We start from the raw sequence: 25,639 nt of genomic DNA on the forward strand, positions 1-25,639 counted from the left end.
TCCTGGTAGAAAGTTCGTGGGTGTTTTGAAAAGTTTTTGAGGTGATTTTCAGAAAACTGATAATGCAGTTTTAATTGATGATTAATGTACCTTGCTGTTAAATCAAAACATATTTGAAAAACTATGCGTATTTGCTAAAATCTTCACCTGCTCTAAATGGCCCATGCTGATGATTGATGGCAATGTTAAGAGTTTCGGTATTTTAGTGTAAAGCGTTCTATTGTTTAGATATTGTACCCACGCGGTTTAAAATATCCCTCTCTCATAAATAAACATAATTTAGAGGAGTATCAATACTTTGGGCTTCGACGAAACCAATTTAAAGTTAGCAGAGCCGTTCACAAGTCGGCTCCTATCATACTTTGACATTTAAAAAATACCTAATTTGGTGATAAATTCAAAAATTCTCATATGAAAAATAATGAGAAGGGTTAAAACTATCCAAAAAGTCAAATTATTGCCGTGTTGAAGCTCTCGATAACTCCATAGGTGTCGGGTTACTAAACGATGATTTCGCTGAAATACACGTGAAGTCCTTAAAACCAAGATTTCGCATAGGTGCCCGCTTTTTTTGCAAAAGAGTTTATAAAGGGGGATGTAAGCTATGTAAGTATATTATGTGCTAGCTTTCATCCGATTCCTGAGGTAACTACTTTCCTCGCCCGAAAAAAGTAACTAATAGAGGAAAGTGTGCGACAAAGTCAAGGAGGTCCAAAAATACAACCTTTAGGAACATACTAGAAGCACTATTAAATAATCACAACATGAGAATGTTTGTGTAAAAATATTTACTCAACCTTTCGCTATCCTGTTTTTGCGTTTTACCACACACATTACGTACGAAACATAAAAGCATTTACTCATTTTGAACATAGAAATATGGAAATCCCAGCCCTAAAATAATAATAAAAATTAACATCACCTAAATACACAACCCAAATAAATAAACCCAAAACTTGCCACAGATAACGAAAAATTGCTTATATTTTTGAGCTGGCAACACAAAACCCTGGTATCCCTGTATCGCGGAAGCGCGGGCTAATACGAAACGGTGACCTCGTTTTTGTGTTACCCCGTTAACACAATGTCACCCGGCAATGGTGGCGCAGCCTTCGGCGGCCTTATCGCGCGCTATCGACCCGCCTCGCGGCCGCCATCTTGCGCCGCGCATGCGTACCGCGAATGCGACATCACTGACGTTTCAACAAACCCCACCAGTATCAATCCGAAAATTACGGAAAATTGTAAATAAAATTGTAAATAGAATTCAAACAAAAAAGAAACGTGATATTTTTTATTTATCGACGTAATATTAAAAGATATGCCTGTGCGTGGACAGACTGAACTTTCCTGAAAACAAGTTTTGAAGGTAAGTCGATTTTGCTATTATAAACTATTTTTAAATCGAATTATTGTTTCACAAATTGGATTTTAAACGTCTCGGAGCGCAGTTTTCGTTATAAACACGGGCAGTAAGTTCGTTTGCTTCTCCTTTTATGTAACAGTGAGTTATAAGAATTTATACATATTATGTACGTAGGAAGTGCGGTACTTGAATACATTGTGTGAATTTTGTTAAAATTTCGAATAATTCAATCCCAAATGATATTCCACGGTTTTAACTTCAAAATACTTACGTATTTTATAACAAAATTAACTGAATTCTTGCATGAAATTAGGTTGGTAACTACTGAACTACTTGTCGAATTTTTAGGTCAAAGACGTTTCGTTTCTGCGGCTAAGAAAATATTCTAGCTTCTTGCCTACAAAAATAATAGTTTTGCGACGTTTACAGATTATTTTAAGCTCATTGTTGTACATAAATGTATGTAGTAATATACTTAGTACGTGAAAAATATTTTTCAGGCCTCGATTTCGTTTCTATATGTATTAAGCACAATGCGTACGTTTTTCTCACGACCGTGTCGCGAAAATCGTAACATTAGGGAGTCAAGTCACATACTTTTTTTATTGGATCGTTTGGTATCTTCTTTTGTTTGTAAAAAATAACATAAAAAGTACGCAATTTTCTTGAAGCTTTCGACTTTTTTATATAGGTAAGTACGTGTGGCAAATATTAAGTAGTTCTTTAAGTACAATTATTTTTTGGTATTCGTAGAAAAACATATTTTTAAAGTTAATTAATAAACGTCATTGCGGTTTAACTTGTTCACTCTCAAGGCCAGTTTCGTATGGCATTTGTCCTTGGGCAGCAATCGTGTAGAGTCATCTACTATGCCTTAGTATAACATGAATGATTCATGCTGTTATTCAGATTAAAACTGGTACTATTTAAAACGTTTATTTTAGGTTTAACACATTCCGTTGTTATCTTACTTCCTTTCGCAATGTAAGTAATTTGTTAGTATATTTGTTTTTATTGAATAAATACATTATTTACTAGCAATTTTCACGCGGTTTGACCCGCGTCCCGTGGGAAATACTGCCCGTAGCGATATAAAATTAAGCGTAAGGTACTTGCGAAGAGACTAGCTTTCCAACAGCGACATTTTTAACGGTTCATTAGTTCCGGAGCGTTTGGGGTACCAACAAATACACAAAAAAGATTCCTCTATATTGTATTAGTATAGTAATCTACACATTGTATATATTTACAGTACGACAATTGAATACAAAAACCGACTTCCCAAAACACTAAAAAGCAAAAAAAAAAACTATTTTTAGGTGCATCGTCGGCCTAGAAGTCGGTGTCTAATGGATGTTACTAAGTTAATTTTGCCACCGACTTCTAGGCCGACGATGCACCTAAAAATAGTTTTTTTTTTTGCTTTTTAGTGTTTTGGGAAGTCGGTTTAATTTTTTTGTAAAAAAGTTTTTTATTTAAAGCTTTTCAGTGATACGAATAGTTGTCACTATCCATACAAGTGAGAAGTTCTCATCAATACAAAGAATATAAGTCCAAATACGAGGTATTTTACATATTCAGTTGTCGAGTTCCCTCGACTTACTTTCTCTGGTCTCCATCATCAGATCAGCTCCAAACCTTCACTGTTGCAAAGGTCTTGTCAATACAAATAATTTAAGCCCAAACACGAGGTAGTTTACATATTCAGTTGTCGAGTTCCCTCGACCCTCTCTGGTTTCCATCATCAGATCAGCTCCAAATCTTCACAGTTGAATAGTGCTTTTAGGCGTACACCTGAGTGTCAAGTTTTTACCCTATGTATGCCTACAGCTTTCGAAGGTTGCCCTCGATTTCTCAGGGTTTCCATCATCAGATCCTGACCTGATGACTATGGGACCAACTGGCAGCTATTCCGAGTCGAACAAAAAAAGAATCACGTAAATCGGTCTATAAACCTCGGAGTAATCGATGTACATACATAGAAAAAAAAAAAAAAAAAAAAAAAACATACCGGCCGAATTGATAACCTCCTCCTTTTTGGGAAGTCGGTTAAAAATAACACAGAATTCTGCCTCGCGATCTCGTAGCAAACTCGTAGCACTGAGAGCATTCTCCGTGATTGGATTTCTTAGAACATAACTTCCGTAGGCATTTGTAGCACGCGTAGTCGGCTACGAATCTTGAAGTATATTCTTTCTACTAAGACTATCTTTCGACTTTATGTTGCCTACTTAATATTATTTTGCTGAAAAATTTTAAGTGATAAGAAGATATTTTTGGCTCTATAGTATTTATGAAGAGCGTTTTTTTTGGTTCAAAATACAATTTTCATGTACATTCTCCTTTTATACTTCTCATAAAGTCTTTGATACTTCTGTACAAAATGTAATAGATTAAATTATGTCCTAATCCTAATACAATGAAGAGGAAACATGTTTTTTTGTTTGTTTGTACCCTAATGGCTCCGAAACCACTAAACCGATTTGAAAAATTTTTTCACTGTTGAAAACCTACACTCTTCCTGAGTAACATAGGCATACATTTTATCCCGATACGGACAATAGTTTCCACGGGACTCGAGTGAAACCACGGAAAACGCTTAGTAGTAAAACATAGACGCTGTACCAGGAATATTTTCGGCTCAGATTTGGAAATGTATTCTATTAAATATTTAAGAAGGTATGACAAAGTGTAGGGGCACTGTGTAGGCAGCTGTTCCGTGATATTTTGTTGCACTGTGGGCAGGCAATGTAGGAGGATAGACCGAGTTCAGCGTCACGTGGGAGTGGTACCTTTCAGATATTTGTTGGGATTTGGATTATTATTTATTTTATTTGTATTTATTTAATAATAGATTTCGTCTGTTATTCGTCCGCGTGGAACTAAAACGTTGGGAATATTATCCCTTCTAGGTATCTGATAGTTATCGTTTCCCGCAGTTTTAGCCGTTTTCTGAGAGAAAAACTTCGTATACCCCGACAGTAAATACTCTACAAATGTACAAAATATACGGTTTTGAAATAAACCCATAGCGTTTTGCAATAATTTGCGTCAAATGAAGTATGTTTGTCTATTATTAGCAATAATACTAAGAGCAAAGTAAATGGTTTAGCCATACACCTACACAAATTCAATTCTTAGTCTTGATCTCGAAAACTAATCACAAAACGTAACAAAAGCTTCACACAAGCGTTTTCACCATAAAATGCGAAAAAAAAAACAAAAGAAAAGGCAAAAAGAATATCGAAAACTTTTAAACCAGTAAATCTTTCAAGTTCCAAGTTTCCTTTCATAATAAGAAAGTCTGTCTAAACTGCGTATAGCTTCGAGAGTCTGGCATCGAGCCGAGATAAAGGCATTAGGATGAGTTTCTTTAGAATCTCATCAAGTCGCCCCCGACTGAAACTGCAGCTAGTCTACTGTATTTTTAGATAGAACTTGAAAGGTCAGTTTAAGGCACTAAGATATTATATCTATTTCCATCGGGTTTCCAGTCGAAATCATGAAAATTATTTCAACATCTTGGGTCTCTCTGTCACAATTGCAAATCAACTTTAAGTTGGTTTAAGATATCGCATGATAAACAATTATTAGTTTCTATATAGGTTTAGGTATATAACTTTATAGTTTAAACAAAATAGTTATAAATAATATTTTGATACTTAGTTTTAATATTTCCATTACTATACTTAGATTAAAAGTTATAAATAATTAAATAGTTACTCTTAAATAATCTTTTTTTAAACGACAAAAATTGGTCGCGAAACGTGAACTCATGTCATTGTGTACCTACATTAACGGATTACGTAAGGAAACCGATATCCAAAATAGTAAATAATACTATAAATGTGAATGTGTTTGTTTGTTTGCTCCGCTTTCACGGAGAAACGGTAAAATCAATTGAGGTAACATCTTACTACGTAGATAGGTGATACCTCTTTTTGGGGGGCGAAAGAGAGTACCAAACTCTTACTGACTTGAACTCATCCATGCTTCTTTTGCAATCCTTTGTGTTCACGAGCCCCAGTGACTACACCACCACTAGGCCATTCTTCAGCCTTTACGGTAGTAACCTGGGTAAGGTAAGCCAGGTACTTTTTATCCATCATCTCGCGAGGCCTTTTTCCCAACTATGTTTCACAACTTTTACCTAGTTACCCAAAATAGTTCTTGTAGCGACTAAAACTGAGGAAAACAGACAGGTTCTTAATTAACCTTTATTTGGGTTGTAGTGGTTTAGTTAACTAATTACTGCAATTAGTGTGGGTTACTGGGTACTCCGATAACGATGAGGTAGTCCAGATTAGTCCTGAGAAGGGGTCATTTAATGTAGATATGGGAATACTCTGGAAAATAAATACACCTTTTAGACTTTTGTTTATCAAAAGTATGTGAGGAATGAAGTATGTATAGTTTGTTCCTCTTTCGAGCAAAAAGTACTAAATGGATTTTGATGAAACTTGCAGTAATATAGCTTAATATCAGAAAACATAAAGACTTCCTTTTAACTACGTTCGAGATGTGCCCTCATAACGGGAGTAAAACCGCGGGAGGTAAATACCTCGTAATTTTTAAATAGCTTTATCATAAAAACAATTAATATTTTCTTCATAATCTAGAACATAATAGAGAACAATTTACCCACAATAAATAGTAACACACAATTATTAAATCCACTGTATTAACATTTGATTGTAACCCTTCTCGCAAGTTTAAACATTCAAAGAGAAAAGCCTGAGGCTACGGAATACAGCATTATTTATTCAGTATATACATATATGTGATGTTACTTTAATACCAAATTCTATAACATCAAGGGGAATATACTAATGGGAGTCATGGCTATGAAATCTCGCTTTGATACGGTTAATTCTATGGTTAGAAATACACGGTCGTAATGGGATTTTGTTCACGTCCTATAAGCATAAGTATCTTTTGTTGAGGTTTGCCATCAAAGTTTTCTCTTGTCAAATTTGTGACGAGCAATTCTATAATTATGTGGAGGATAGTAACATTGATGAAATAAGCATATATGTCTTCTTATACTAATTACGTAAAATATTAATCTGTGTAAAATAATCATCTGCCTATTTTTTCCCAAATATTTGGGGTCGGCTTCCGGTCTTTAGCAGATTCTGCTGAGTTGCGAGCGACTGCTTACCTGACTTCCTCAAATATGTAATACTAAGTTAGTAGTAGTCCTTACCCTCAACCTAATGGCTGATGTTCTCAAAAAGCATACTCTTTCATTGTTTTAATTAAACAGAAGTAAGTAGTTTATCAACAAAACACTTTACACCCACTTCAAATTCGTTATCAAGTTTCGTGTAATCGACAGCTACCAAAGGTTATGTTTGAAGGGTAGTTAAGTAATTGTTTGCGTTCAGTTCTTCCCTTAATAACTATAAATGCAATATGGTATACACGTGCCTCATTCGGACTTATACCATATACTGTACAAATACAAAGCCAATATTTTTATTGGGAACTATATTTTTTGTCACCAAAATTTATATTTGTCATCAAGTTGTATCACCTAATAAATAGATCTATCGCCACGAAATATTTTCGTTCTCAGGTAAACAAAGAGTGTTCCCAGGTATGAATTACCAAATTATTGTTAATATAATGTGTTAAATATGAGATGGATTACCAATAAAATTGTAGTGCATTACATGAATATAAACTTCGTTCTTATAATAATAGTTTTATTACTGAAATAATAGCTTGGTGCTCAAAATGGTAGATCTGTCACCAAATAAATCGATTGATCGATCCCTGACTGCGACTCCTTTTTATTTGTTATTTTGTCACCAATACAGTAGTTACATTTTATTTCGTTCAGTTATTAAAATAATGTATTCGTTACCAATTTAATACATCAGTTTATAATTTTAATGAAAATATGTTCAAAGGGAAGAGGAAGGGAAGGGAGACAAATTGGCGCGCTTTCGGGCCTCAACGAATGGGTTGTAGGTTGGTTGTAGGTACGATCATACGATGCGCGGAAAATCATGGAAAATGCAACTGCCCTGCGTTTTACAAAAATTATATGTGCAAGCATATTATCGGATTAGCCATAGGCGTAAAGCTGGCCAACCCCCCACCAGAAGCAAAAAAATTACTTATCTGCCAGAAAAGAAAAAGGGGGCGCCCTTCAAAATCCAAACCAGCGCTGATTATTCAGTGATTGTTATTTTTAACAATAAATATTGATTATCTTGACTTTAATTAAGTGTTTTATTTACTATTAGCTAGAAATTTAATTTAAATATATTTATACTACCTGTGGAAATTAAGACCCTTGGGGGAGGCACATGGCCAGTTAAGTAGTAGACTCTTTTGGTTGAAAGGATGATGACGACCACCCTACATTTTTAGACCTTCATGAAATTTTCTAGTGATATAATATATGATTTATTGGTGATCTCTTTAAATTAGTTTGCTTAAAAACTATTAGGACAAACCTATTATAATACATACAAAACCATTTATTTGGTACTTGACCCCATATCTCCATGATATTCGGTAATTTATTGTGGAATTGATTTTATATTGTTTGGTGACTACATTTTGGTGACAAATCTACTATTTTGAGGGCAAACCCTATTATTTAAAAAACACAAAATGAATTAAATTGGTGACAGCTTAAATCATACCCATTTTTATTTCATATGAACCTATTACAGGTTCTTATGAAACGTCAATACTTAGCAAGGAGCAGGGTTTCATGGGATAGGTCTTATGGAGAAAAGCCGCCAAGAAACTTCGTATACATTCTTTTCAAAACAGAAATGCTTACTACTGCAGTGGTAGAATTTTCTAGATGGGGTAGTTTGGTCCACAACTTCTAGGAACACGGAAAAAAACTTATAGGAAAATAGTGCAGGGCGTTTTATTGGCTGCCTTCTAATTTTCAACCTATTTTGAAACATTGAAACATCTGTGCATCTTATTATAACAAAAAAAAATGAAATCCTTATCGATATTATTAGAATTGAAAAATACACGGACCCTTGTCCACCTAAGTGATGACATAAAATATGAATTAATTATGTATTGAAGGTTCCTACTACGGTTATTTATCTGATAGCGATTATGACCAATTTGTATGCATATGATAAATATTATCATTTAATTAAGTAAAGGTCTACTTGTATGACTGATGGTTACGTACATACTTATATAGAGGATTAACTGCCTCGTTGGTCTAGCTGTCGCAAGTGCGGCTGCTGAGCACGAGGTCTCGGGTTCGATTCCCGAGTCGGGCCGAAATCGCTTTGTGGGTTTTAGAAGACTTTCACATAGCAGCCCGGAGCCTGGAAGGTGGTGATTGATACACCCGTGCATCGGAGAGCACGTAAATGTCGGTCCTGCGCCTGATCTCTTTCCGGTCGTGTCGGATTGCCGTCCCATCGGGCTATGAGAGTTAAGGAATAGTGAGTGCACCTGTGTCTGCGCAAATGCTCGTGCACTATAATATGTCCTGCGCAGTTGGCTAATCTCCTTACATGAGAACAGCCGCCGTAGCCGATAATCGGCTAGGAGAACATCATCATCATCATCATCATCATATAGAGGATAAATTGTGTTGATTGTGTTGATTGAGTTGTCATGTAGCTGAATTTCGTAGAACGTCCTCTTATATAAATATGAGTGAAAATTTTTGATGAAAGATCATAAGATTGTTGTTAAAAACAATAATAAATAATACTACCGTTAACAATAATAAACCAATGAAGGTTTAGCTACATCGATTTAAACGAAATTATTGAAATTTCAGTAACATAGTTTTACGATCTAACAAAATTACATCTGGATTTCCGATGTAAAATATTTTATAAACTCCACGGCGAGCTGGACAGCTCCAAGCTTTACTGGCCGGCGAGGCCTGTGCCGAGATGCCGCTGCCGGTACGCGGTGCGGCGGCGCGGCCCCTGACAGCGCCAAAGCGACGCCGTCAATTTGACTTTTTTCTGTGATTTTGTATTTATTTTTCTTGTAATATTAGTGTTTTTAGTGTTTTTAGCCTATAAGTGTAAATAAAACGAGCCGCAGCACACAGATGCGCATCGGGAATGATATGGATTATAGTGCATGTCAATCTTCTGGATCACTGGATGCCCTAGAGAGATGCCCCCTGTGCCCCCAAGCTCGTTTCTTCAGAGGTAAGCGAGGCTTGAGCGTGCACATTGGGAAGATCCACAAATCCCAATGTGCAGGCTCTGCTAATGCGACCGCTACAAACCCGACACCAACCACCGATCCTTTCTGGCAAAAATTATCTAAATTAAAAAACTCAACTCCGGTATTAAAGCGAGTTCCCCGTGGAGCCAGGCCCCTGGTTGCTCAACACTTGGCAGGTTGTGTTCGCCTGGCTGCACGGGAGAACTCGCAACGTGCTTGGGAGCAATTGCTCACCTTCCCATATAGAGTTTTACACGTTCAGAAAAATTTGGCAAACAAAAAGTCCTTGACAAAACAAATTAAAGACAACTGCGTAAGTTTAGGCCATGAAGATTTCGATACCAAATTACCGACCCAAAGAATTTCTAATATACCCCGCCTAGTGGAATCAAAGCTAGGCGAGGGTGACATTCGGGGGGCTGCTAGAATTCTCTTTAGTAGTGATGTGGTGGCTCCGTGTTCTCCAGACACGCTCTCCGCTCTGGAGAGTAAACACCCAGCCCCAGCAGATGGCCTCTCTTTTCCCGACCCTCCTGATTCAGACGCACATACCCTCACAATTTCAGGTCGACACCTGGTCACAGCCATAGGCTCCTTCAGGAGCGGCTCCGCAGGCGGCCTCGATGGCTTGAGTCCGCAACACCTGAAGGATCTCACCTGCCCAAGCGCCGGGGAAGCAGGTGAGTCGCTCTTGAAGGAGCTTACGGCCCTGACCAACCTTATGCTCTCCGGCAAGGTGGACGAAACCGTCATAGACGTTTTGTATGGAGCAAACCTCTGTGCTTTGCGCAAGAAGGATGGCGGTATTCGTCCAATTGCCGTGGGGACCACTTATCGTCGTATGGCAGCCAAAATCTGCTGTAAATTTTATAGTGAGGACGTTTCGGAAAAATTTCAGCCCCTGCAGCTAGGTTATGGCTCGAAAGGGGGCTGCGAGGCTGCCGTACACGCCCTGTCGACCTACCTAAATTATGGGAACGGAGATGTCATCTTGAAGGTTGACATTAAGAACGCATTCAACTCGGTGAACAGGGACACCTTGCTGGCAGAAGCCAAAAAAGAAATACCCCAAATTTTTAGTTTCCTCTGGCAGTGCTACAGACATCCAACCAAATTACTTTATCGGGACAACCTATTAGAATCCGCTGTTGGCTGTCAACAAGGTGATCCCCTCGGGCCTGTGATCTTTAGTTTGGCAATTAACCCAATAATTCGGCAACTAAATTCTGAATTTAACGTCTGGTATCTCGACGATGGGACCCTGGGAGGCAACAGAGATACCGTACTTAATGATTTCATTTTTCTAAGAGACAAACTCCATAACATTGGCCTTGACCTAAACATTTCCAAATGCGAACTATTTATATCTGACACAACCGACAGACAGACGACACTCCAAAATTTTAACGCAGTAGCCGATGGCATAAAAATAATAGACAAAAGTTCTCTTTGCCTCCTGGGGTCACCAGTACTAGAAGAGTCATTTTCGGATTTTATTGAGAACAAAATTCAAAATTTCAATGATATTTCGGAAAGGTTATTCAAAATTAATATACATTCAGCCATCACCATCCTACGATACTGCTGCTTTGGCCCCAAATTAACCTACATCTTGCGTGCTTCTCATTTATGGAAGCACATCAACCTTTTGGATCAAATTGATAAAATAATTCGACACACACTTTCATCAATTTTAAATGTGGCCTTGGATGACAAAGCTTGGTCTCAAGCTACACTTCCCATCCGTATGGGAGGGCTTGGCGTCCGCAAAATTTCCAGTATTAGTTTACCGGCATTTATTTCCTCCGTCCATGGTACTGACAAATTGATCAGGAAAATCCTACCTATTACACTGATCAATTTTGAGGTGCCATGCCTGGCGGAGGCTATTAATGCCTGGAAAGTCACATGCCCGAATACCGATCTACCCGCCAACCCATCCTCCCAGAGACAGTGGGATGAGCCGCTCTGCAGAGTAATACGGAAAAATCTCATTGATACGTCAATTACTTCTGCGGAGCGAGCACGCCTACTGGCTGTGGGTGAATGGGAGTCAGGTCTTTGGCTTCACGCATTTCCGTCGGCAAACATAGGCACCATGTTTGACGACACCACTTTCAGACTCGCTGTCTGCCTGCGTCTGGGTGCTTCGTGCTGCACTCCTCACCGCTGCCATTGCGGGGAAGCTGTCAACAGCCTCGGTCACCACGGCCTGTCGTGCAGTCGGAGTGCGGGCCGCATACCACGACATGCGAATATCAACGACGTGATCCGTCGGGCTCTTGTTGCCGTCGGCGTGCCAGCCGTACTTGAACCAAATGGTTTGGCACGCGACGATGGCAAGAGACCAGACGGCATGTCGCTATTTCCGTGGAAGATGGGTAGGACTTTAGTGTGGGACGCGACCTGCGTCGACACTCTTGCGCCATCCCATCTTCCTAGAACTGCGTGTTGTGTCGGCTCCGCCGCTTCACAAGCAGAGGACCTCAAACGGCGCAAATATAGTAGCCTTATCGGGAATTACATGTTTGAGCCGTTTGGGGTCGAAACTCTCGGGCCGTGGGGTCCGAGTGCTCACGCGCTTGCGAAGGAAATTTCTAAGCGCCTTGTTGACACTTCCCGTGACCCAAAGGCTGGCTTTTATTTCGCACAGAGGTTGAGCATTGCCATCCAACGTGGCAATGCTGCCAGCCTTCTGGGTACATTACCCGGTGACAGCGATGAGGAGCAATTTTTTGATGCTATGTATTAGTTTTAAGTTGTATATAGAAGTTTATTTTTAATTTTTAAAATTAATGTAAATAAAGTACGTTTCGTTGATTGCGTGGCTCCTAAGTCTTTCAGTGTTTGATTCCAGAGTCGGGTAATTTTATTGGAGATCCAGTGAAAGATGCTAGTAGCTCGCTAAGGGTTATTCCCGCTCGGTAACACCCTTTCATCAACACTGTTGACGATCGGGAAAAAAAAGTTTCGTTCGTTCACAGTGTTGACGAACGCTACTTATTATTTTAGTGTAAAATGGTTATTATGCACATGATAAGGCCACTTTTATTTTCTAGTTAATTGTGTTTTAAAAGATCTAACATAATCCTTTAAAACATTTAAAAAATCCATGACATTTTGTTTCCATATTTAAAAAATAAAAACAGCATTCATGGACACTGCGAACGAACGAAACTTTTTTTTCCCGATCGTCAACAGTGTTGACGAAAGAGTGTTACCGAGCGGGAATAATCGCTCTTTCTTTTTAATTTTTCTAAACAGCGAAAGGTACATAAAGTAGGTACATAAAGCTACACTAGCCGATTTCCGGTTTCCGGATCACCCGCAACCCGTGGGACTGCCCGTACCGGGATAAAATATAGCGTATGTTACTCGAGAAGAGTGTAGCTTTCTAACTGAAAGAATTTTTCAAATCGTCGGTTTAGCAGTTCGGAGATTTAAGGTCTCAGCACACATATGGGATCGGAAAGGGATCGTAACCGTAACGCCTTTCGCCTCGCTGTCAACCAGGCGTCAACCTACCGTATGCACGTAACGAAAGCGTATCAGCAGCGCCTGTACGTCAACTCGGCTACGGCTAGGCGACACCGCGCTTACGCCTCGCCGCCCCCTGGCTGACGCGCAACACGAATGAAATACTCCTTGCGAATGGCGGCGTCTTTAGCAGGCAAGTCGCGGGAGGGGAAAGGGGAAAGGGTGGACGAAGAGATGTGAGCTCGGGTACGGAGAGACGTAAGCGCGGGGACGGAGAAACGTAAGCGCGGGGACGATGAGCCGTAAGCGCGGGAATTCAAGTTCGGAGCCTGTTCCGAGGCGAGGCGATTACGTTATTATTCCGATTAGTGTGCGTTGCAGTAGGGAGTTTAATACAAACCATTCTGAACGGCTCGAGGCGATACGGTGACGATCCCTTTCCGATCCCATATGTGTGCTGAGACCCTTAAGGGCACTAACGAACAAATAACTCCTCTTTATTCTATTTATTATAGCTACACATATCCTTGTTGACTATAACTAAATAGAAAAATGTATAACATACTTTCAACCCCACTTAAACAAAATATTTCCCTCGAAACATGAGAAATAAGATTAATAAACTACTCGACGAAACTAAAAGGCTTCCCGAACATGATTTCCCATAGGAACATCAACCCCTACCCATTATAGCAATAGCATTTAATAACATACTATTAAAGTCTAAATTGGCGTAGTTAGTCTCTCAGCGAGTGGTCTGATTTAAGGCTTTTAAAGAGAATCATTTTCTAGGTATTGATTTTGGTCTAGGTCTTAGGTCTTAGTTTCATGAAAGAATTGGTTGACAAATCTTAATATGATTGAAATTGTCGGTAGACTGACTGATCATTAGTAGTAGGTATATGGTCTAGGTATCTGTTTTTGGAAAATGAAAATTTCACTCAATAAACAAAAAGAAATATCCTCTTTGTTAAGATGTCATGTTTTTCATAAAGACATTCAATCTCTTTACGAAAAACATGAAAATCTTTAATTTCAAAACTATTTTCTCTGTTATGTAGACAAGGCAATTCAGATACACAAAGGACTTTTACTTAACATTAAAGTAAAATCAACAACGATTTGACATATCACGTGCCTCAGGCTGGGCTCAGTTTTCAAAGCGATTTATTGTAACAAGAAAAATATTGGCAAGAGTTCACGAGTATTTTCGGGCCACGGAGTAAGGAAAGAGCGGAGATCCCAAAATGCAGGTAGCTCAGGCGCTTTCTTCTAGGTCAAATTCGTAAGGTTCATAAAACGATCAGTTATGACTGATTTACTTAGGCGTTCGGGTTCTTTGAGATATGTGTCAACGATTTTTGGTATTACAAAAAATGGTCAGGTCCAAAGAGGCGTATCACAGCGAAAACAGTAACGTTCCTCGTCCCCCGCTCTTTCTTAGGCGATTTTCCGTTATGGCTCCTCCGCTAGTCATTTTGTTCTCCATGTTTCGGGGGCACCCGCTGAACGATCGAACTTTGATTTGTCTCGGCTTCCGTTGTATAGAACGACTCTTTAGAAATATTCTTTTGTTTAACATTTAGAGTGGTTTTGCCCCCGACGTCACCCACGCCGACTTCCAAAATGCCACGTGCATTAAAAACATATTTTTAGCCATAAAAAATTTGATTGCTCATTTTTCTTTCAGGGTGACATAATAAATCATTTCTATTTTAAGTACGACTTTAGATAATCTGAAACATGGAAAATTTTGCGACATTTTATATCTTACAAGTATTTACTAATTTCTCTTGGACTTGGTACATGCCTTAAGCAAGACTTAAATTACCAAAACATTAAAAAAGAGCTAAAATTATATTTTCTTTATGTCTATCTAGCCGTGGGGTGCCATGTTTCTTTAAAAGGCCTATGTTAGAGTTAGGTAATAGTATTAAGTATTATTTGTAGCTTGTTTCTTCTACAAACATAACTTTTATATTTGTAGTATGCAAATTACTTATGAAATAACACTCGCTTCTAGTTTACTGTTACCAAGTTTATTTGGAGCATATCGATCAAACATTAATGTTATCACTTCGGAATGATAGTCGAATTTTGCACTTCTAACATACAAGAGACTAGTCTTCATACTTTATGGCGTTTGAATCAATAATGCAGGTAGGATTAAGAGCGGGGCTGCGGCCTGCGGGATTGTTCGAAAGAGATACCGCGGCCCTACATAAAAGGCCTACTACGGATAGTCAGTAAAAGTCTGTCACTCCGTCACCGCTGCTGACCCACAGCGGGACGGGTCATTTGATGATTTTTGGCGTCGTTAAAAAAACGTAGGATTAAGAGTACCCACACACTACAAACTAAGAGTCGGTCGATAGTGTGATTGGTCTCATAAATCAGTATGAAGATGAATGATAGTACGCACATTATAAATCAATCAGGTATTTAGCCGGTATCAGGCCGACTGAAAACTTTGATTGGAATCAAGACATTCTTTAGAAAAAAGTTACCAGCCTTCTGGTCAACTGTCGGCCGACGGTTTAGTCTGTAGTATATACTGTAAAAGGTATGTAGTGGATAGTTAGCAATGTTGTGGATAGTTGAAAGACCTATTGAATAGCACGAACGTTTTGCATGCATAATGTTTTTTCACTTGAACAGAATTGTTTCTTCGAAATACTTCAATCAATTGGTTATAAGTTCAACATCCTGAAACTATGTTGCAGTAGTTATGAACTTATTGATTATTTTGTTATAAGATATATCTATTGAAATATATCTTTTTCGTCACTAACGTTGGAATATAACAAATTTTTACATTACTACGTAGCTATGATTATAAAGCCGTTTTGTGTTTTGCCGTTGGTTCCCCAAAGTCCATCCTACTATATTATGGGTATTAGGTAAGCACTATATATTTTTAAATATTACTAGCTTCCGCCCGCGGTTTCACCCGTCCCCCGAGGGAATTACTTCCCGTGCCCGGATGAAGATAAAATCCTACGTCTGCATCCTGTTTGTAACTTTCTGAGCTATTTTCAGCCAAATGTAACCTACTTGGTTGAAAATAGATACTCGAGCTAGAGGCTCCAAAACTATTGAACCGTTTTTTTTTTCACTATTTGATGCTGCACTATCCCTGAGTTATATCAGCTATATTTTATCTGGACACGTGATGTAGTTCCTCCAAGACGCGGGTGAAACTGCGGGCAAAGAGCTAGTTCAGAATATTTCACATAAAACAGTACATACAGATATTTTCTATTTCTATGATACTTTGAAACAGTTATTCCAGTAATCGGTTTGTTTAGCAAAAGTGTTATAATTATTATAGTTTTTTAAGTAGCATAACAATGGTGGTATATCGTGAGTCATGGGGTTATGGCACTACACGAAGGGGCAAATTAATTTCCCTGTAACACGTCACTTGTTTTCCAATTGTTATGGAAAAGGAAAATTAAATGTAATGTTATATAAGTATGGTACTATTGTTTTGATTGATCGAGTCATTAAGAAATATTAGTTTAGTTGATTGGTTTACTATATCAGCGTATTTAACTATCACGCAAAGGAATAGTGTGTATTGAATTATTTTTACTAGCTGTTACTCTGAGGGAACTATTTCCTACAGTCTGATAAAAAGTAGCCTATGACTTTAACAGGCTATTTGTGTGAAAAATTTCGTTTAAGTCTGTTTAGTAGTTTTGGGCTGAAAGCTGGTCATACAGACATAGTTACTTTTGCATTTATAATGTTAGTTATACATACATCTAAAGTAATCTGGTTGCCAAACATTTTTATACGAATTTGATTGCTCTATTAAGTCGTTTCAACAACCTAATTATTAATATCCTGATTGGCAAACAAACAAAACATTGACCCGGTAATAAAGATATTGGTTCGCCTTGACCGACACCATTTTCATACCGTAGTTATTGTTAAAATTTGGAAAATGGTACCGTTGCCAAGTATTTCCCCCGACTGAAGCCAACTGGGCCATTGGGCTTGACAACTGGACATAAACCTCACATCTTAACGAGGCCTTAAGGACAAAAGGGATGAAGGAAGACAGCTCATTTTCCTTTGAAATGTTAACCTTTTATCTAAATCTCTTCTGTAGTAACGAAAATAGAAACGAAATTAAAAGTGCTGCCTAATTGTTTTTTGTGGTGATTAGAACAATAAGGATAATTGTAACGTTAAAACGTTAAGCTTTTGAACAAACAAATTCTTCGGCGTTTTAATATCAGTATAGACTATATTCCACTCGCGGTTTCACTCGCCTCGCGGGGAAACTCCTTCCCACTTAGAGGTAAAAACTAGCTACTTAGTAGGAGTAAAGTAGTTAGTGTTATTTCAATATATAATCTATATTACTGCCTAGTTTCAACATTTCAGCAGTCGTTTTTCCGCGAAAGAAGGACATCCATCTATCCATACATACAAACTTTCGCATTAATATTATAAGTACTAAATAGTATTTATAACTTTCTCCATAGCATGCGAAAAACGATGTTTTCACGTCTACACATAAAACGAACTAGCCAGCTTATCGACCGGTCAGTCGTACTTTAAAATATTAATACTGCTACGGAGAAACTTGTTAGCGCGTTGAATTATATATGAAAAACTGCTCCAATAACCCACTTAAGTTCTTATGGTGGAAGAAATTTATTGCAACCACGTGACTCGTGTGATGTATTATATTTACTTTATATGCTTCACTTTTATGTAGGTCGTTAAACTTATACTGGTTGAGAGGATATAGGATATGACGTTATTTTTCTTTTAACTAAGGAGTGCTGCGTTTTTATTGTTTTAGAATTTTATTTGTTACGTACTGTTTAAAGTACATACGCCTAGGTACTTAAGCTGCAGCTTAGGTATCGTCGCTTTTTGCTCAAGTTTTTATTTAGGTAGGTATCTGCTCTAAGCAATAATTGGGAGAAAAGCGTAATGAAGAAATTTTAATGCATTAAGTTACTTTATTAATGAAAATAAATAGTAAAGTAACTACTTAAAATAGTTGCTATTATTTGATTGCTTGAATGAATCGAACAGGCTCCGGAAATACTGAAACGTCACATCGATAATTCTTTACCTGTCAGTAAGCTACACTATCTGCGCCAAACATGGGCCATATTTTATTCGGGTACGGGAAGAAGTTTTTCCGGGATCCGAGAAAAACTGCGTAGAACACTTAGTATTTTATAATTGTAGTACTGCAGCTAATGAGATGTTGAGTCCGATTCCAGGTCAGGCAAGTTTGTATATACTTTCTAAGGATATCTTAGACACCAATGACTGTGTTTCGGATGGCACGTTAAACTGTAGGTCCCGGCTGTCATTGAACATCTTTGGCAGTCGTTACGGGTAGTCAGAAGCCAGTAAGTCTGACACCAGTCTAACTAAGGGGTATCGGGTTGCCCGAGTAACTGGGTTGAGGGGGTCAGATAGGGCAGTCGCTCATTGTAAAACACTGGTACTCAGCTACATCTGGTTAGGCTGGAAGCCGACCCCAACATAGTTGGGAAAAAGGCTCGGAGGATGGATGGAGTAGCTAATGAGATGTAGCCATTATATAACGCGGAACTGTAAATTATCCCCCATAGGAGATAACCTGACACGTAGGTACCCTTTTTCGCAGACCAATCTTTAGGGGATGGCGTTGAAGCCAACCAGTGTTGAAAGTTTGTTGCATCCCCGTGGGATATTGTGGAACACAACTTTTGTTATTCGTTTACAACTTGTGCTCTTATAAGAAAATCAAATAAACGAGAAATGGGAAAGAAAGGCGTTTCATTATCCGCTTTTATCTTACTAGCCGTTTTCCCGTGGTATCCCGCGTCCCGTGGAAACTACTATCTGTACCGGGATAAAATATAGCCTATGTTACTTGGGAAAGCGTGTAGCTTTCCAGTGAAATATTTTTTCTACTCAGTTCAGTAGTTTCGGTGCCTTTACTTACCGAGTACGGTAGACTGCACATCAGTGGTAACTGTCATGCACCTTAACTGAATAGTAATAAGTACGATTTTTCTATAAAACTGTTACCACTGACCTGAAGTTGACTGTACAAACAAAAATAAAACAAAAATATGTTTCCTCATTATTTATTAATATTAGGTATAGATTGGTCCAAAGAATTTTTCGGCTCCTTATTTTTTCACAGTACATAATTATTTTCCAACCAGTTTTACCTATTCATAGGGAACAATAAAAAAAGGTGCTAATGAGCTTTTGTACCTGCATCGTCCGAGATAAAAAATAAATAAAAGTAAGTATCATGTTTTCCTCGTTGTGTACATGGGACAGAGAGTAACAACAACAGAAGCGCCTTGTTTGTTCAAGCTTCCCAGAGGTACCGTAAAAAGTAGGACTTATGGCGTTACGTCACTAATGACAATATTGCGGCTTTCGTCACGTTACAGAGGGGATAGGAGGCTGGGTAGGTATAATATAAAAGCTAAGAACATAGTTGCTTACATTATCTTTTATAGCTTTATTTAATAAAGCATATGTGTGAATATAGTGATTGTGTTGAATCTCCCTAAACAGGAGTGAGAAACTCCACAATTTAAACATATGCTTCAGTAAGACGTTGGATCAAAGAATAATATTAATGCTGCTCGACTTAAGGGATCTATCAGACAGGGAGAGGAGGCATTCTGACCGCGTCAGTCAAGTAGAAGTAGTACCTAGTAGTAGAGCTCGAACTCAGAACTGACTGCTTGACCGCTGTCTGTCTGATAGATCCCTAATAGGTATGATGATGTCCAATTTTAATAAGGCATAATATACTGTAATCTTCTTACTTATTTAAAAAAAGTTATGATGCTTTATTGTTCTGATAACCTAACAAAGCTTGTTGTATCCTCGTTAAAAATACAATGGAGAAAAAATCTAACAATTTGTCTCGAACCTCTTTTTAAGGGTCTTATTTGTCTAATTTTAATCCGCAATAACCTTAGTCGAACTTCAACTATTTATAGATATAAACGTTGAAAATTTTCCAAGCTTTCAAGTGGTTTTTATTTATACTAATTGGGAATCTGAGCTCTTCACTTGGAAACAGTGTTCTCTTTCTATGTTTTGTGTATCAATATGTAGACCATTCACAGTCATAAAAACCACTCGAAATATATACTAGACCTCCTATACCTAAGATTCCTATACCTAAGAATATTCTTTGATACGTACTGCAAAATTTTAGTCGATCCATAGTTGGTTTGGGCTCTTGAATCAATATGAAGATGAATGGTAGTACGAACATTACAAAGATCAGGTATTTAGCCGGTATCAGACCAACTGAGAATTTGATTAGAATCGATATTTTCTTAAAAAATATATAGGTAATTTTGCACACCATCGGGTCAACTTTCGGCCGACTGTTTAGTCTATTCTATAGAGTGCGGGTAAGGGCCTTATCATACTAGCGGATTGCGAGCGTCTCCAAAGCGGAGCGGGTGTATGCATAGCGTGATTTATTAGGCTATGACAGCGGTTTAGCCTTGAACATAAAATGGCAGCTCATTTACGTCTAAGTTATTCGTTGAATTATGTAAGCCTGTTGAGAATTTAAGGGGTTTCAGCACGGTGCTACTAAAAGTTTAAGAGGAATATGAAGAAAGCTTGAAAGAAATAGAAGAATAGGGGTAAAAACGGCTTAATGTATAGAAAAGTGATCAAGATAATCTTGCTAGAAAAATAACGGATTCGGAGAATTAATAAGACTCTACTCCTTTCTTAATCGTTTACCTATCTAAGTACAAACATTTCATTTTTCAATGTCTAAAAATAAATATTATATGGTGGATCTTTTGAACAAATAATACCAAAAGTTACGTGAATTACTTTAATAATTTCATCGTGGTAATTGTTAAACGTACTTTGGTCTGAGCAAAACGCAAAACCGAAGCAATTTGTGTTCGCATCTGCGACCAAATGTAGGGTCGAAACTATTCTCCGCTCGCCCAATAAATTTTTGGAGCCAGAAACCGAATTCCGGGCAAAATTTAGGGATCCAATCTTTCTAATTGTCATAATAAAGATGTTTTTGGAGGTCAAACGGCTCCTTTATTTTCTTGAAATTCAATCCGCTCAAATTCTTAGAATTGTACAAGGATTCAAATTGATAGACCATTTTCTGAATAACTAAGGCAGCTTAATGTAAAACAAAAGCATAGTTGGTAAATTGCGTTAATTTAGGTATAAAAAAATCATATCGGCGGTCCCTAAAAATACTAACGTTACATTAGGTAATATGGTTAAATAGTAGGTATAATAATACAAACTTAAATATAGAGGAATGTACAATGAAAGCAAATAATATATTATAGTAAATAACAATAGTAATTGTATTATATGAGGAAGCCATGCGAACTCAACTGATATGAAAATAGAATAAAGTCTTTACGAGTTCGAGTCAGTTATATACTGAAGCTGGTATTGTAGTTCTTCAGATACTGAAATCCTTCTAAATCCTTAAAAATATTGTTATATTGAATCCTTACAGATGCGATAGTAACTTTGTCTGTTTGTCTAAATCAAGGTGCGACAAAATTCCTTAACTGATTTCAATAAAAAGTAGTTTCCACGGGATTAGGAATATAAATGAAGGACATTTTTTCACTGACAGTTAGTGTAAAATATTTATATATTTATATTTAATGTTTTCTGTGGTCTTTTCATATGATTTTCCGTTATAGATATAGTCCAGTTTCAAGACTATTGCTATTATATGCCGAATATTAACCAGCATATAAAAAAACGTAGGTAGGTATTTACATTCACATGAGTACTTAAAGCATTCAGCCCATTTTAAACATTAAAACAACTACAACATTCCTTAATGAATGTTGAAACATGTTTCATCTAGACGAGGGTTAACCCTTAAATAAAGTGCGCTGAATTTTGAAATTTTCCACGTCCTTGCGGTGCGACATTTCAGTAATTTTCTTTGTTGCTATTGTCCTGTAAGTTTTTGTTGTGCGGGAGATTATGTTGACCCTTGCATGGAGGTGGAAATGTATGAGCCTTTTGTACTTATCTACTCTCTGGTTTCTATTTGAATCTGAGATTTGTATTATATGAGGTGGCATGTTCGGTGAGACTTTAGCCGTAAATCTATGGCAGTTTTGACTGGCTCCCATGTCTTAACCAAAGAGACGATTACACCGAAAGTTTTTATGAAATCGGTAGGTTAAACGAGGTTTTAGGTTCTATGAACTGGGAAATGTCGTGGAACTTGTCAAACCTTTGTTTAGAAATCAATCGCTTCTGTAACATAAGTTTCAGATCTAAGTTCCTTCGTCTATTGATGGTTTATTTTATAGCTGCTAAATAAATGTGCTCCTTGAACGAACGTTTATCTTGTTATTGCAAATGATCCAAAAAAATCTTTATCATTTCTGCTTTATATTGCATTCAAAATATTTTTCCATTGTTACATAATAAACGTATTAAAACCTTATCCAAGTGCAACCCCTTTGTCTCTAGAAAATAAACGGAGATTGGGATAAAACAGCAAATAACAGCCAGCGTTCCATTGTTGCAAATAAATACGTATTCCTTGATTATTTTCAGCGAGTCGCTATGAACAACAAATATTGCGAATACAAAGGGAACGAGTAATTGAAAGAAAATAAAGATATTTCAAGACTCTACATCAAATACCGCCTTTTGTTTTATTACGAGTTTTAATAGTAGTGTTTTGATAGAACAATATTATTTAACGTTTTGACACCACCGTAATTTACAAAGGTTGTTGCTTTACGCAAAACCATTTATAGAAAATTATGAAATGTGTTGTATCTATGATTTTGTTTTATATCATGGCATGATTTCGTCATCGCTTCTACTTGTATGACCGTTTGCAATTAAAGCTGAACTGTGTATAATGTCTACTATGGTCCAATATTAGGATTTTTCGTTCTAATGATATTTTGTGCTGTCTTCCATTTCTATTACTGCAGACTACCAATCATCTCCATACTGATTTATGAGTCTGATTAAACTATCGATCGACTAAAAATTTGCATTGTATTAAAAGGTCGGCCCATGGTTAAAGAAATAACATGAATGGACATTAAGTCAATTTCAAAGTTATCTATTTTCTCTCTCTTAATGACATTAAAAGGGTAACGAGCCGAAACAATTAATTCTTAATTGTTGCGCAACAATATATTTCCTGAACTTAGCATCCTTCCGACTGAACTTTTTGACCTCTGTACAGATTAGGTGCCCTTACAAACAACTTTGGCTACTCTGATTTTCTACTCGGAACAATGAAACAAACGTTCTCTTCTGAATAATTAATTATTTGTAGGATTCGACTTTAAAGGAATACCCATTTATAAAATACTAGCCGCTTTCCCACAGTTTCACCCGCGTCCCGTAAGACCTATTGCTTGTACCGTGATAAGATATAGCTAACATAGGCTCAGGAAAATAGTTACTTACCATATTAAAATATTTTTCAAATTGGTCCTGTGCATTCGGAGCCTGTAAACAAACAAAAAAACGTTTCCTCTTTATTATATTATAACATGGTATAGAGATTATACCTTTGTAGATATATGAAAATGCTCACTGAAATGGAATCCTCCGTTTAGCTTCAAACAGTTGCCACTATTAATAATTTAATGATGGAACAGATACACCACTTTCGGACCATGAATATTTTATTGCACACGAAAATTTTCCTGTTTATTTTTGGAGAGACGACATGATAACGAAGGTATTAATATTCATCTCTTATTTTAATATCAATGAAAATAATTAACGATATCCCTTGAATAAACGAATAAAGGGAAATAAAAACGGTACAATAATTAAAAGCAATAACGACGCAATGGCGTCTTTCAATTGAGCCTCAGTGCTTCCTAAGGCTTAGTCTGCCTTTCTTTTTATTTGCATTCATTCTATTGAATGCAATTGAATACGATAGCTTCAGTTGTACCGACTGTGGCCCTATTTATTGAATCCTCTAGATATTGGATCGGCATTTTATGGTAATGGACAGCATTATTAAGAGAAACGAGGAACTGTAGGCACGAGGGGTCGAGAAGCAATCTGCCATTTCACAAACGATTGTCGCCTTTATGTCAACAATACTAGAGTTCGTTTTCCTAAAGCCTGTGATTTCACCAATTGTCTAATATGATACCGAAATATTATTTTCGACAAAGTAACTTTGTAACGGACTCTGGTTATGGTGAATAAATTCACAAACAGAATTAGCAATCTCAGCATTAATACCGTTAATAAAAACATCCTCACTTCAAAATGAGTCAAAATAAATTCGACAAAAGCCTCGGATATTGATTTCTTATCTTTGTATGTCATCAAAGAGAATCGACGGAAAATAGCTGACAACGAAATAGGCACTTCAAAATAATAAGCTCCGGAAAAAATCACACTGAATGAAGATTATAATCATTATAAATATAGAAAATTGAGAAACCCATCTATTGTAAATTAATTTGAATATGAAATAGGGTGTAATACATTATTTAAGAGATACCCTGAGAGATAGGGATTAATGTAATGTCATCAAGATGAATAATTTAGTGTTCGATACATCTTTGGGGCGCTTTGATAGAGTAGGATTTCGGGCTCATGTATTTTCCTCGTCACTTAATGATACTGAAGTCAGTTCTAAAAAGACGATTTCTTACAGATTCCAGACAAAAAACAATATTGATTAAATTGAAGACTAGTAACATCCTGGATTTTTTAACACTGACGGGAGGAAATACTAACTATTTTTTTTAAATAAAACAGTATAATTATTGTTCCGATTGTATCCGAGTTTTACGGTTAGCCTAGTTACTGAATAGATATTTTACTACTAAGTATATTGGAAACGTAGGTATATTGGATTTATCATTCTGATCTAATACAGGAATGAACATAGAGCTACTGACTATCATTCGACGTAATAAACATTTTGCTATATTTTTGCATAAACCCAATGGGTTTTCACTGCTCAATGCTCATGCATAGATATGAAAAGTAATTCAAGCATAGTGAGACATAATGGGTGTGTGAGCCTGGTAAATTATTCATGAGGTTGGTAACCAGGACAATATAGCGTAGTATTTTGCCCGACATTTTATATTTCATACTCCGTATGTATTATAAATTGATGTATTTGACATTCAGTCTTGCTTTATAGGCGATAGCTCTGGCTTTTGAACTTTAGTATGATTTGTAAGCAAAAGCAATGTTTAAAGTCAAGAAAGTTAGGTATGTTCCTTTCTTTTTTAAGAATTGCGACATTTTATCTTCGTTTGGATGAGAAGATATCTTACGAAATGAAAACGTTATTGTTTTTGAAAACACATGTAATAAGATTAGCAGATGTGTCACTGGTTATATAAAAAAGATTTTTGATGATTATTTACATAATGTATGCATAATGTATGAAAATATTTTCCAACAGAAGCAGCAACATGATTGATCCAAGCTCCTCCGAAGAAGACAGTGAGGATGAACATAAGAAACAGCCCTCTAAATTACCTAGTGAGTAGTAGAGCAACACTTAAGATAAATTAACAAGATAAAGATAAAAATACTTAATAAAGGTCACCCCATTCTTGAATAATCAAC

At 37.1% G+C, this 25,639-nt stretch overlaps 1 protein-coding gene across 27 annotated transcripts in view; it reads left to right on the forward strand.

Moving 5' to 3' along the window:
• Positions 1-1,137: 1,137 nt before the first annotated feature.
• Positions 1,138-25,639, forward strand: part of LOC124642637 (calcium-dependent secretion activator) — a 53,132-nt gene continuing 28,630 nt past the window's right edge. For 15 of the 27 annotated variants that reach the window (XM_047181176.1, XM_047181158.1, XM_047181168.1 and 12 more), the window contains exons 1-2: positions 1,139-1,369; positions 25,473-25,552. In XM_047181176.1, coding sequence (XP_047037132.1) covers positions 25,483-25,552 — 70 coding nt within the window. In that variant the 5' untranslated portion in view covers positions 1,139-1,369; positions 25,473-25,482. Of the gene's footprint in view, positions 1,370-25,472; positions 25,553-25,639 lie in introns of all 27 variants that reach the window. The other 12 variants (XM_047181178.1, XM_047181183.1, XM_047181182.1 and 9 more) reach the window with 3 other exon arrangements.

The sequence above is a fragment of the Helicoverpa zea genome, chromosome 25 (assembly GCF_022581195.2).
Source record: "Helicoverpa zea isolate HzStark_Cry1AcR chromosome 25, ilHelZeax1.1, whole genome shotgun sequence".
Classification (NCBI taxonomy): Eukaryota; Metazoa; Arthropoda; class Insecta; order Lepidoptera; family Noctuidae; genus Helicoverpa; species Helicoverpa zea.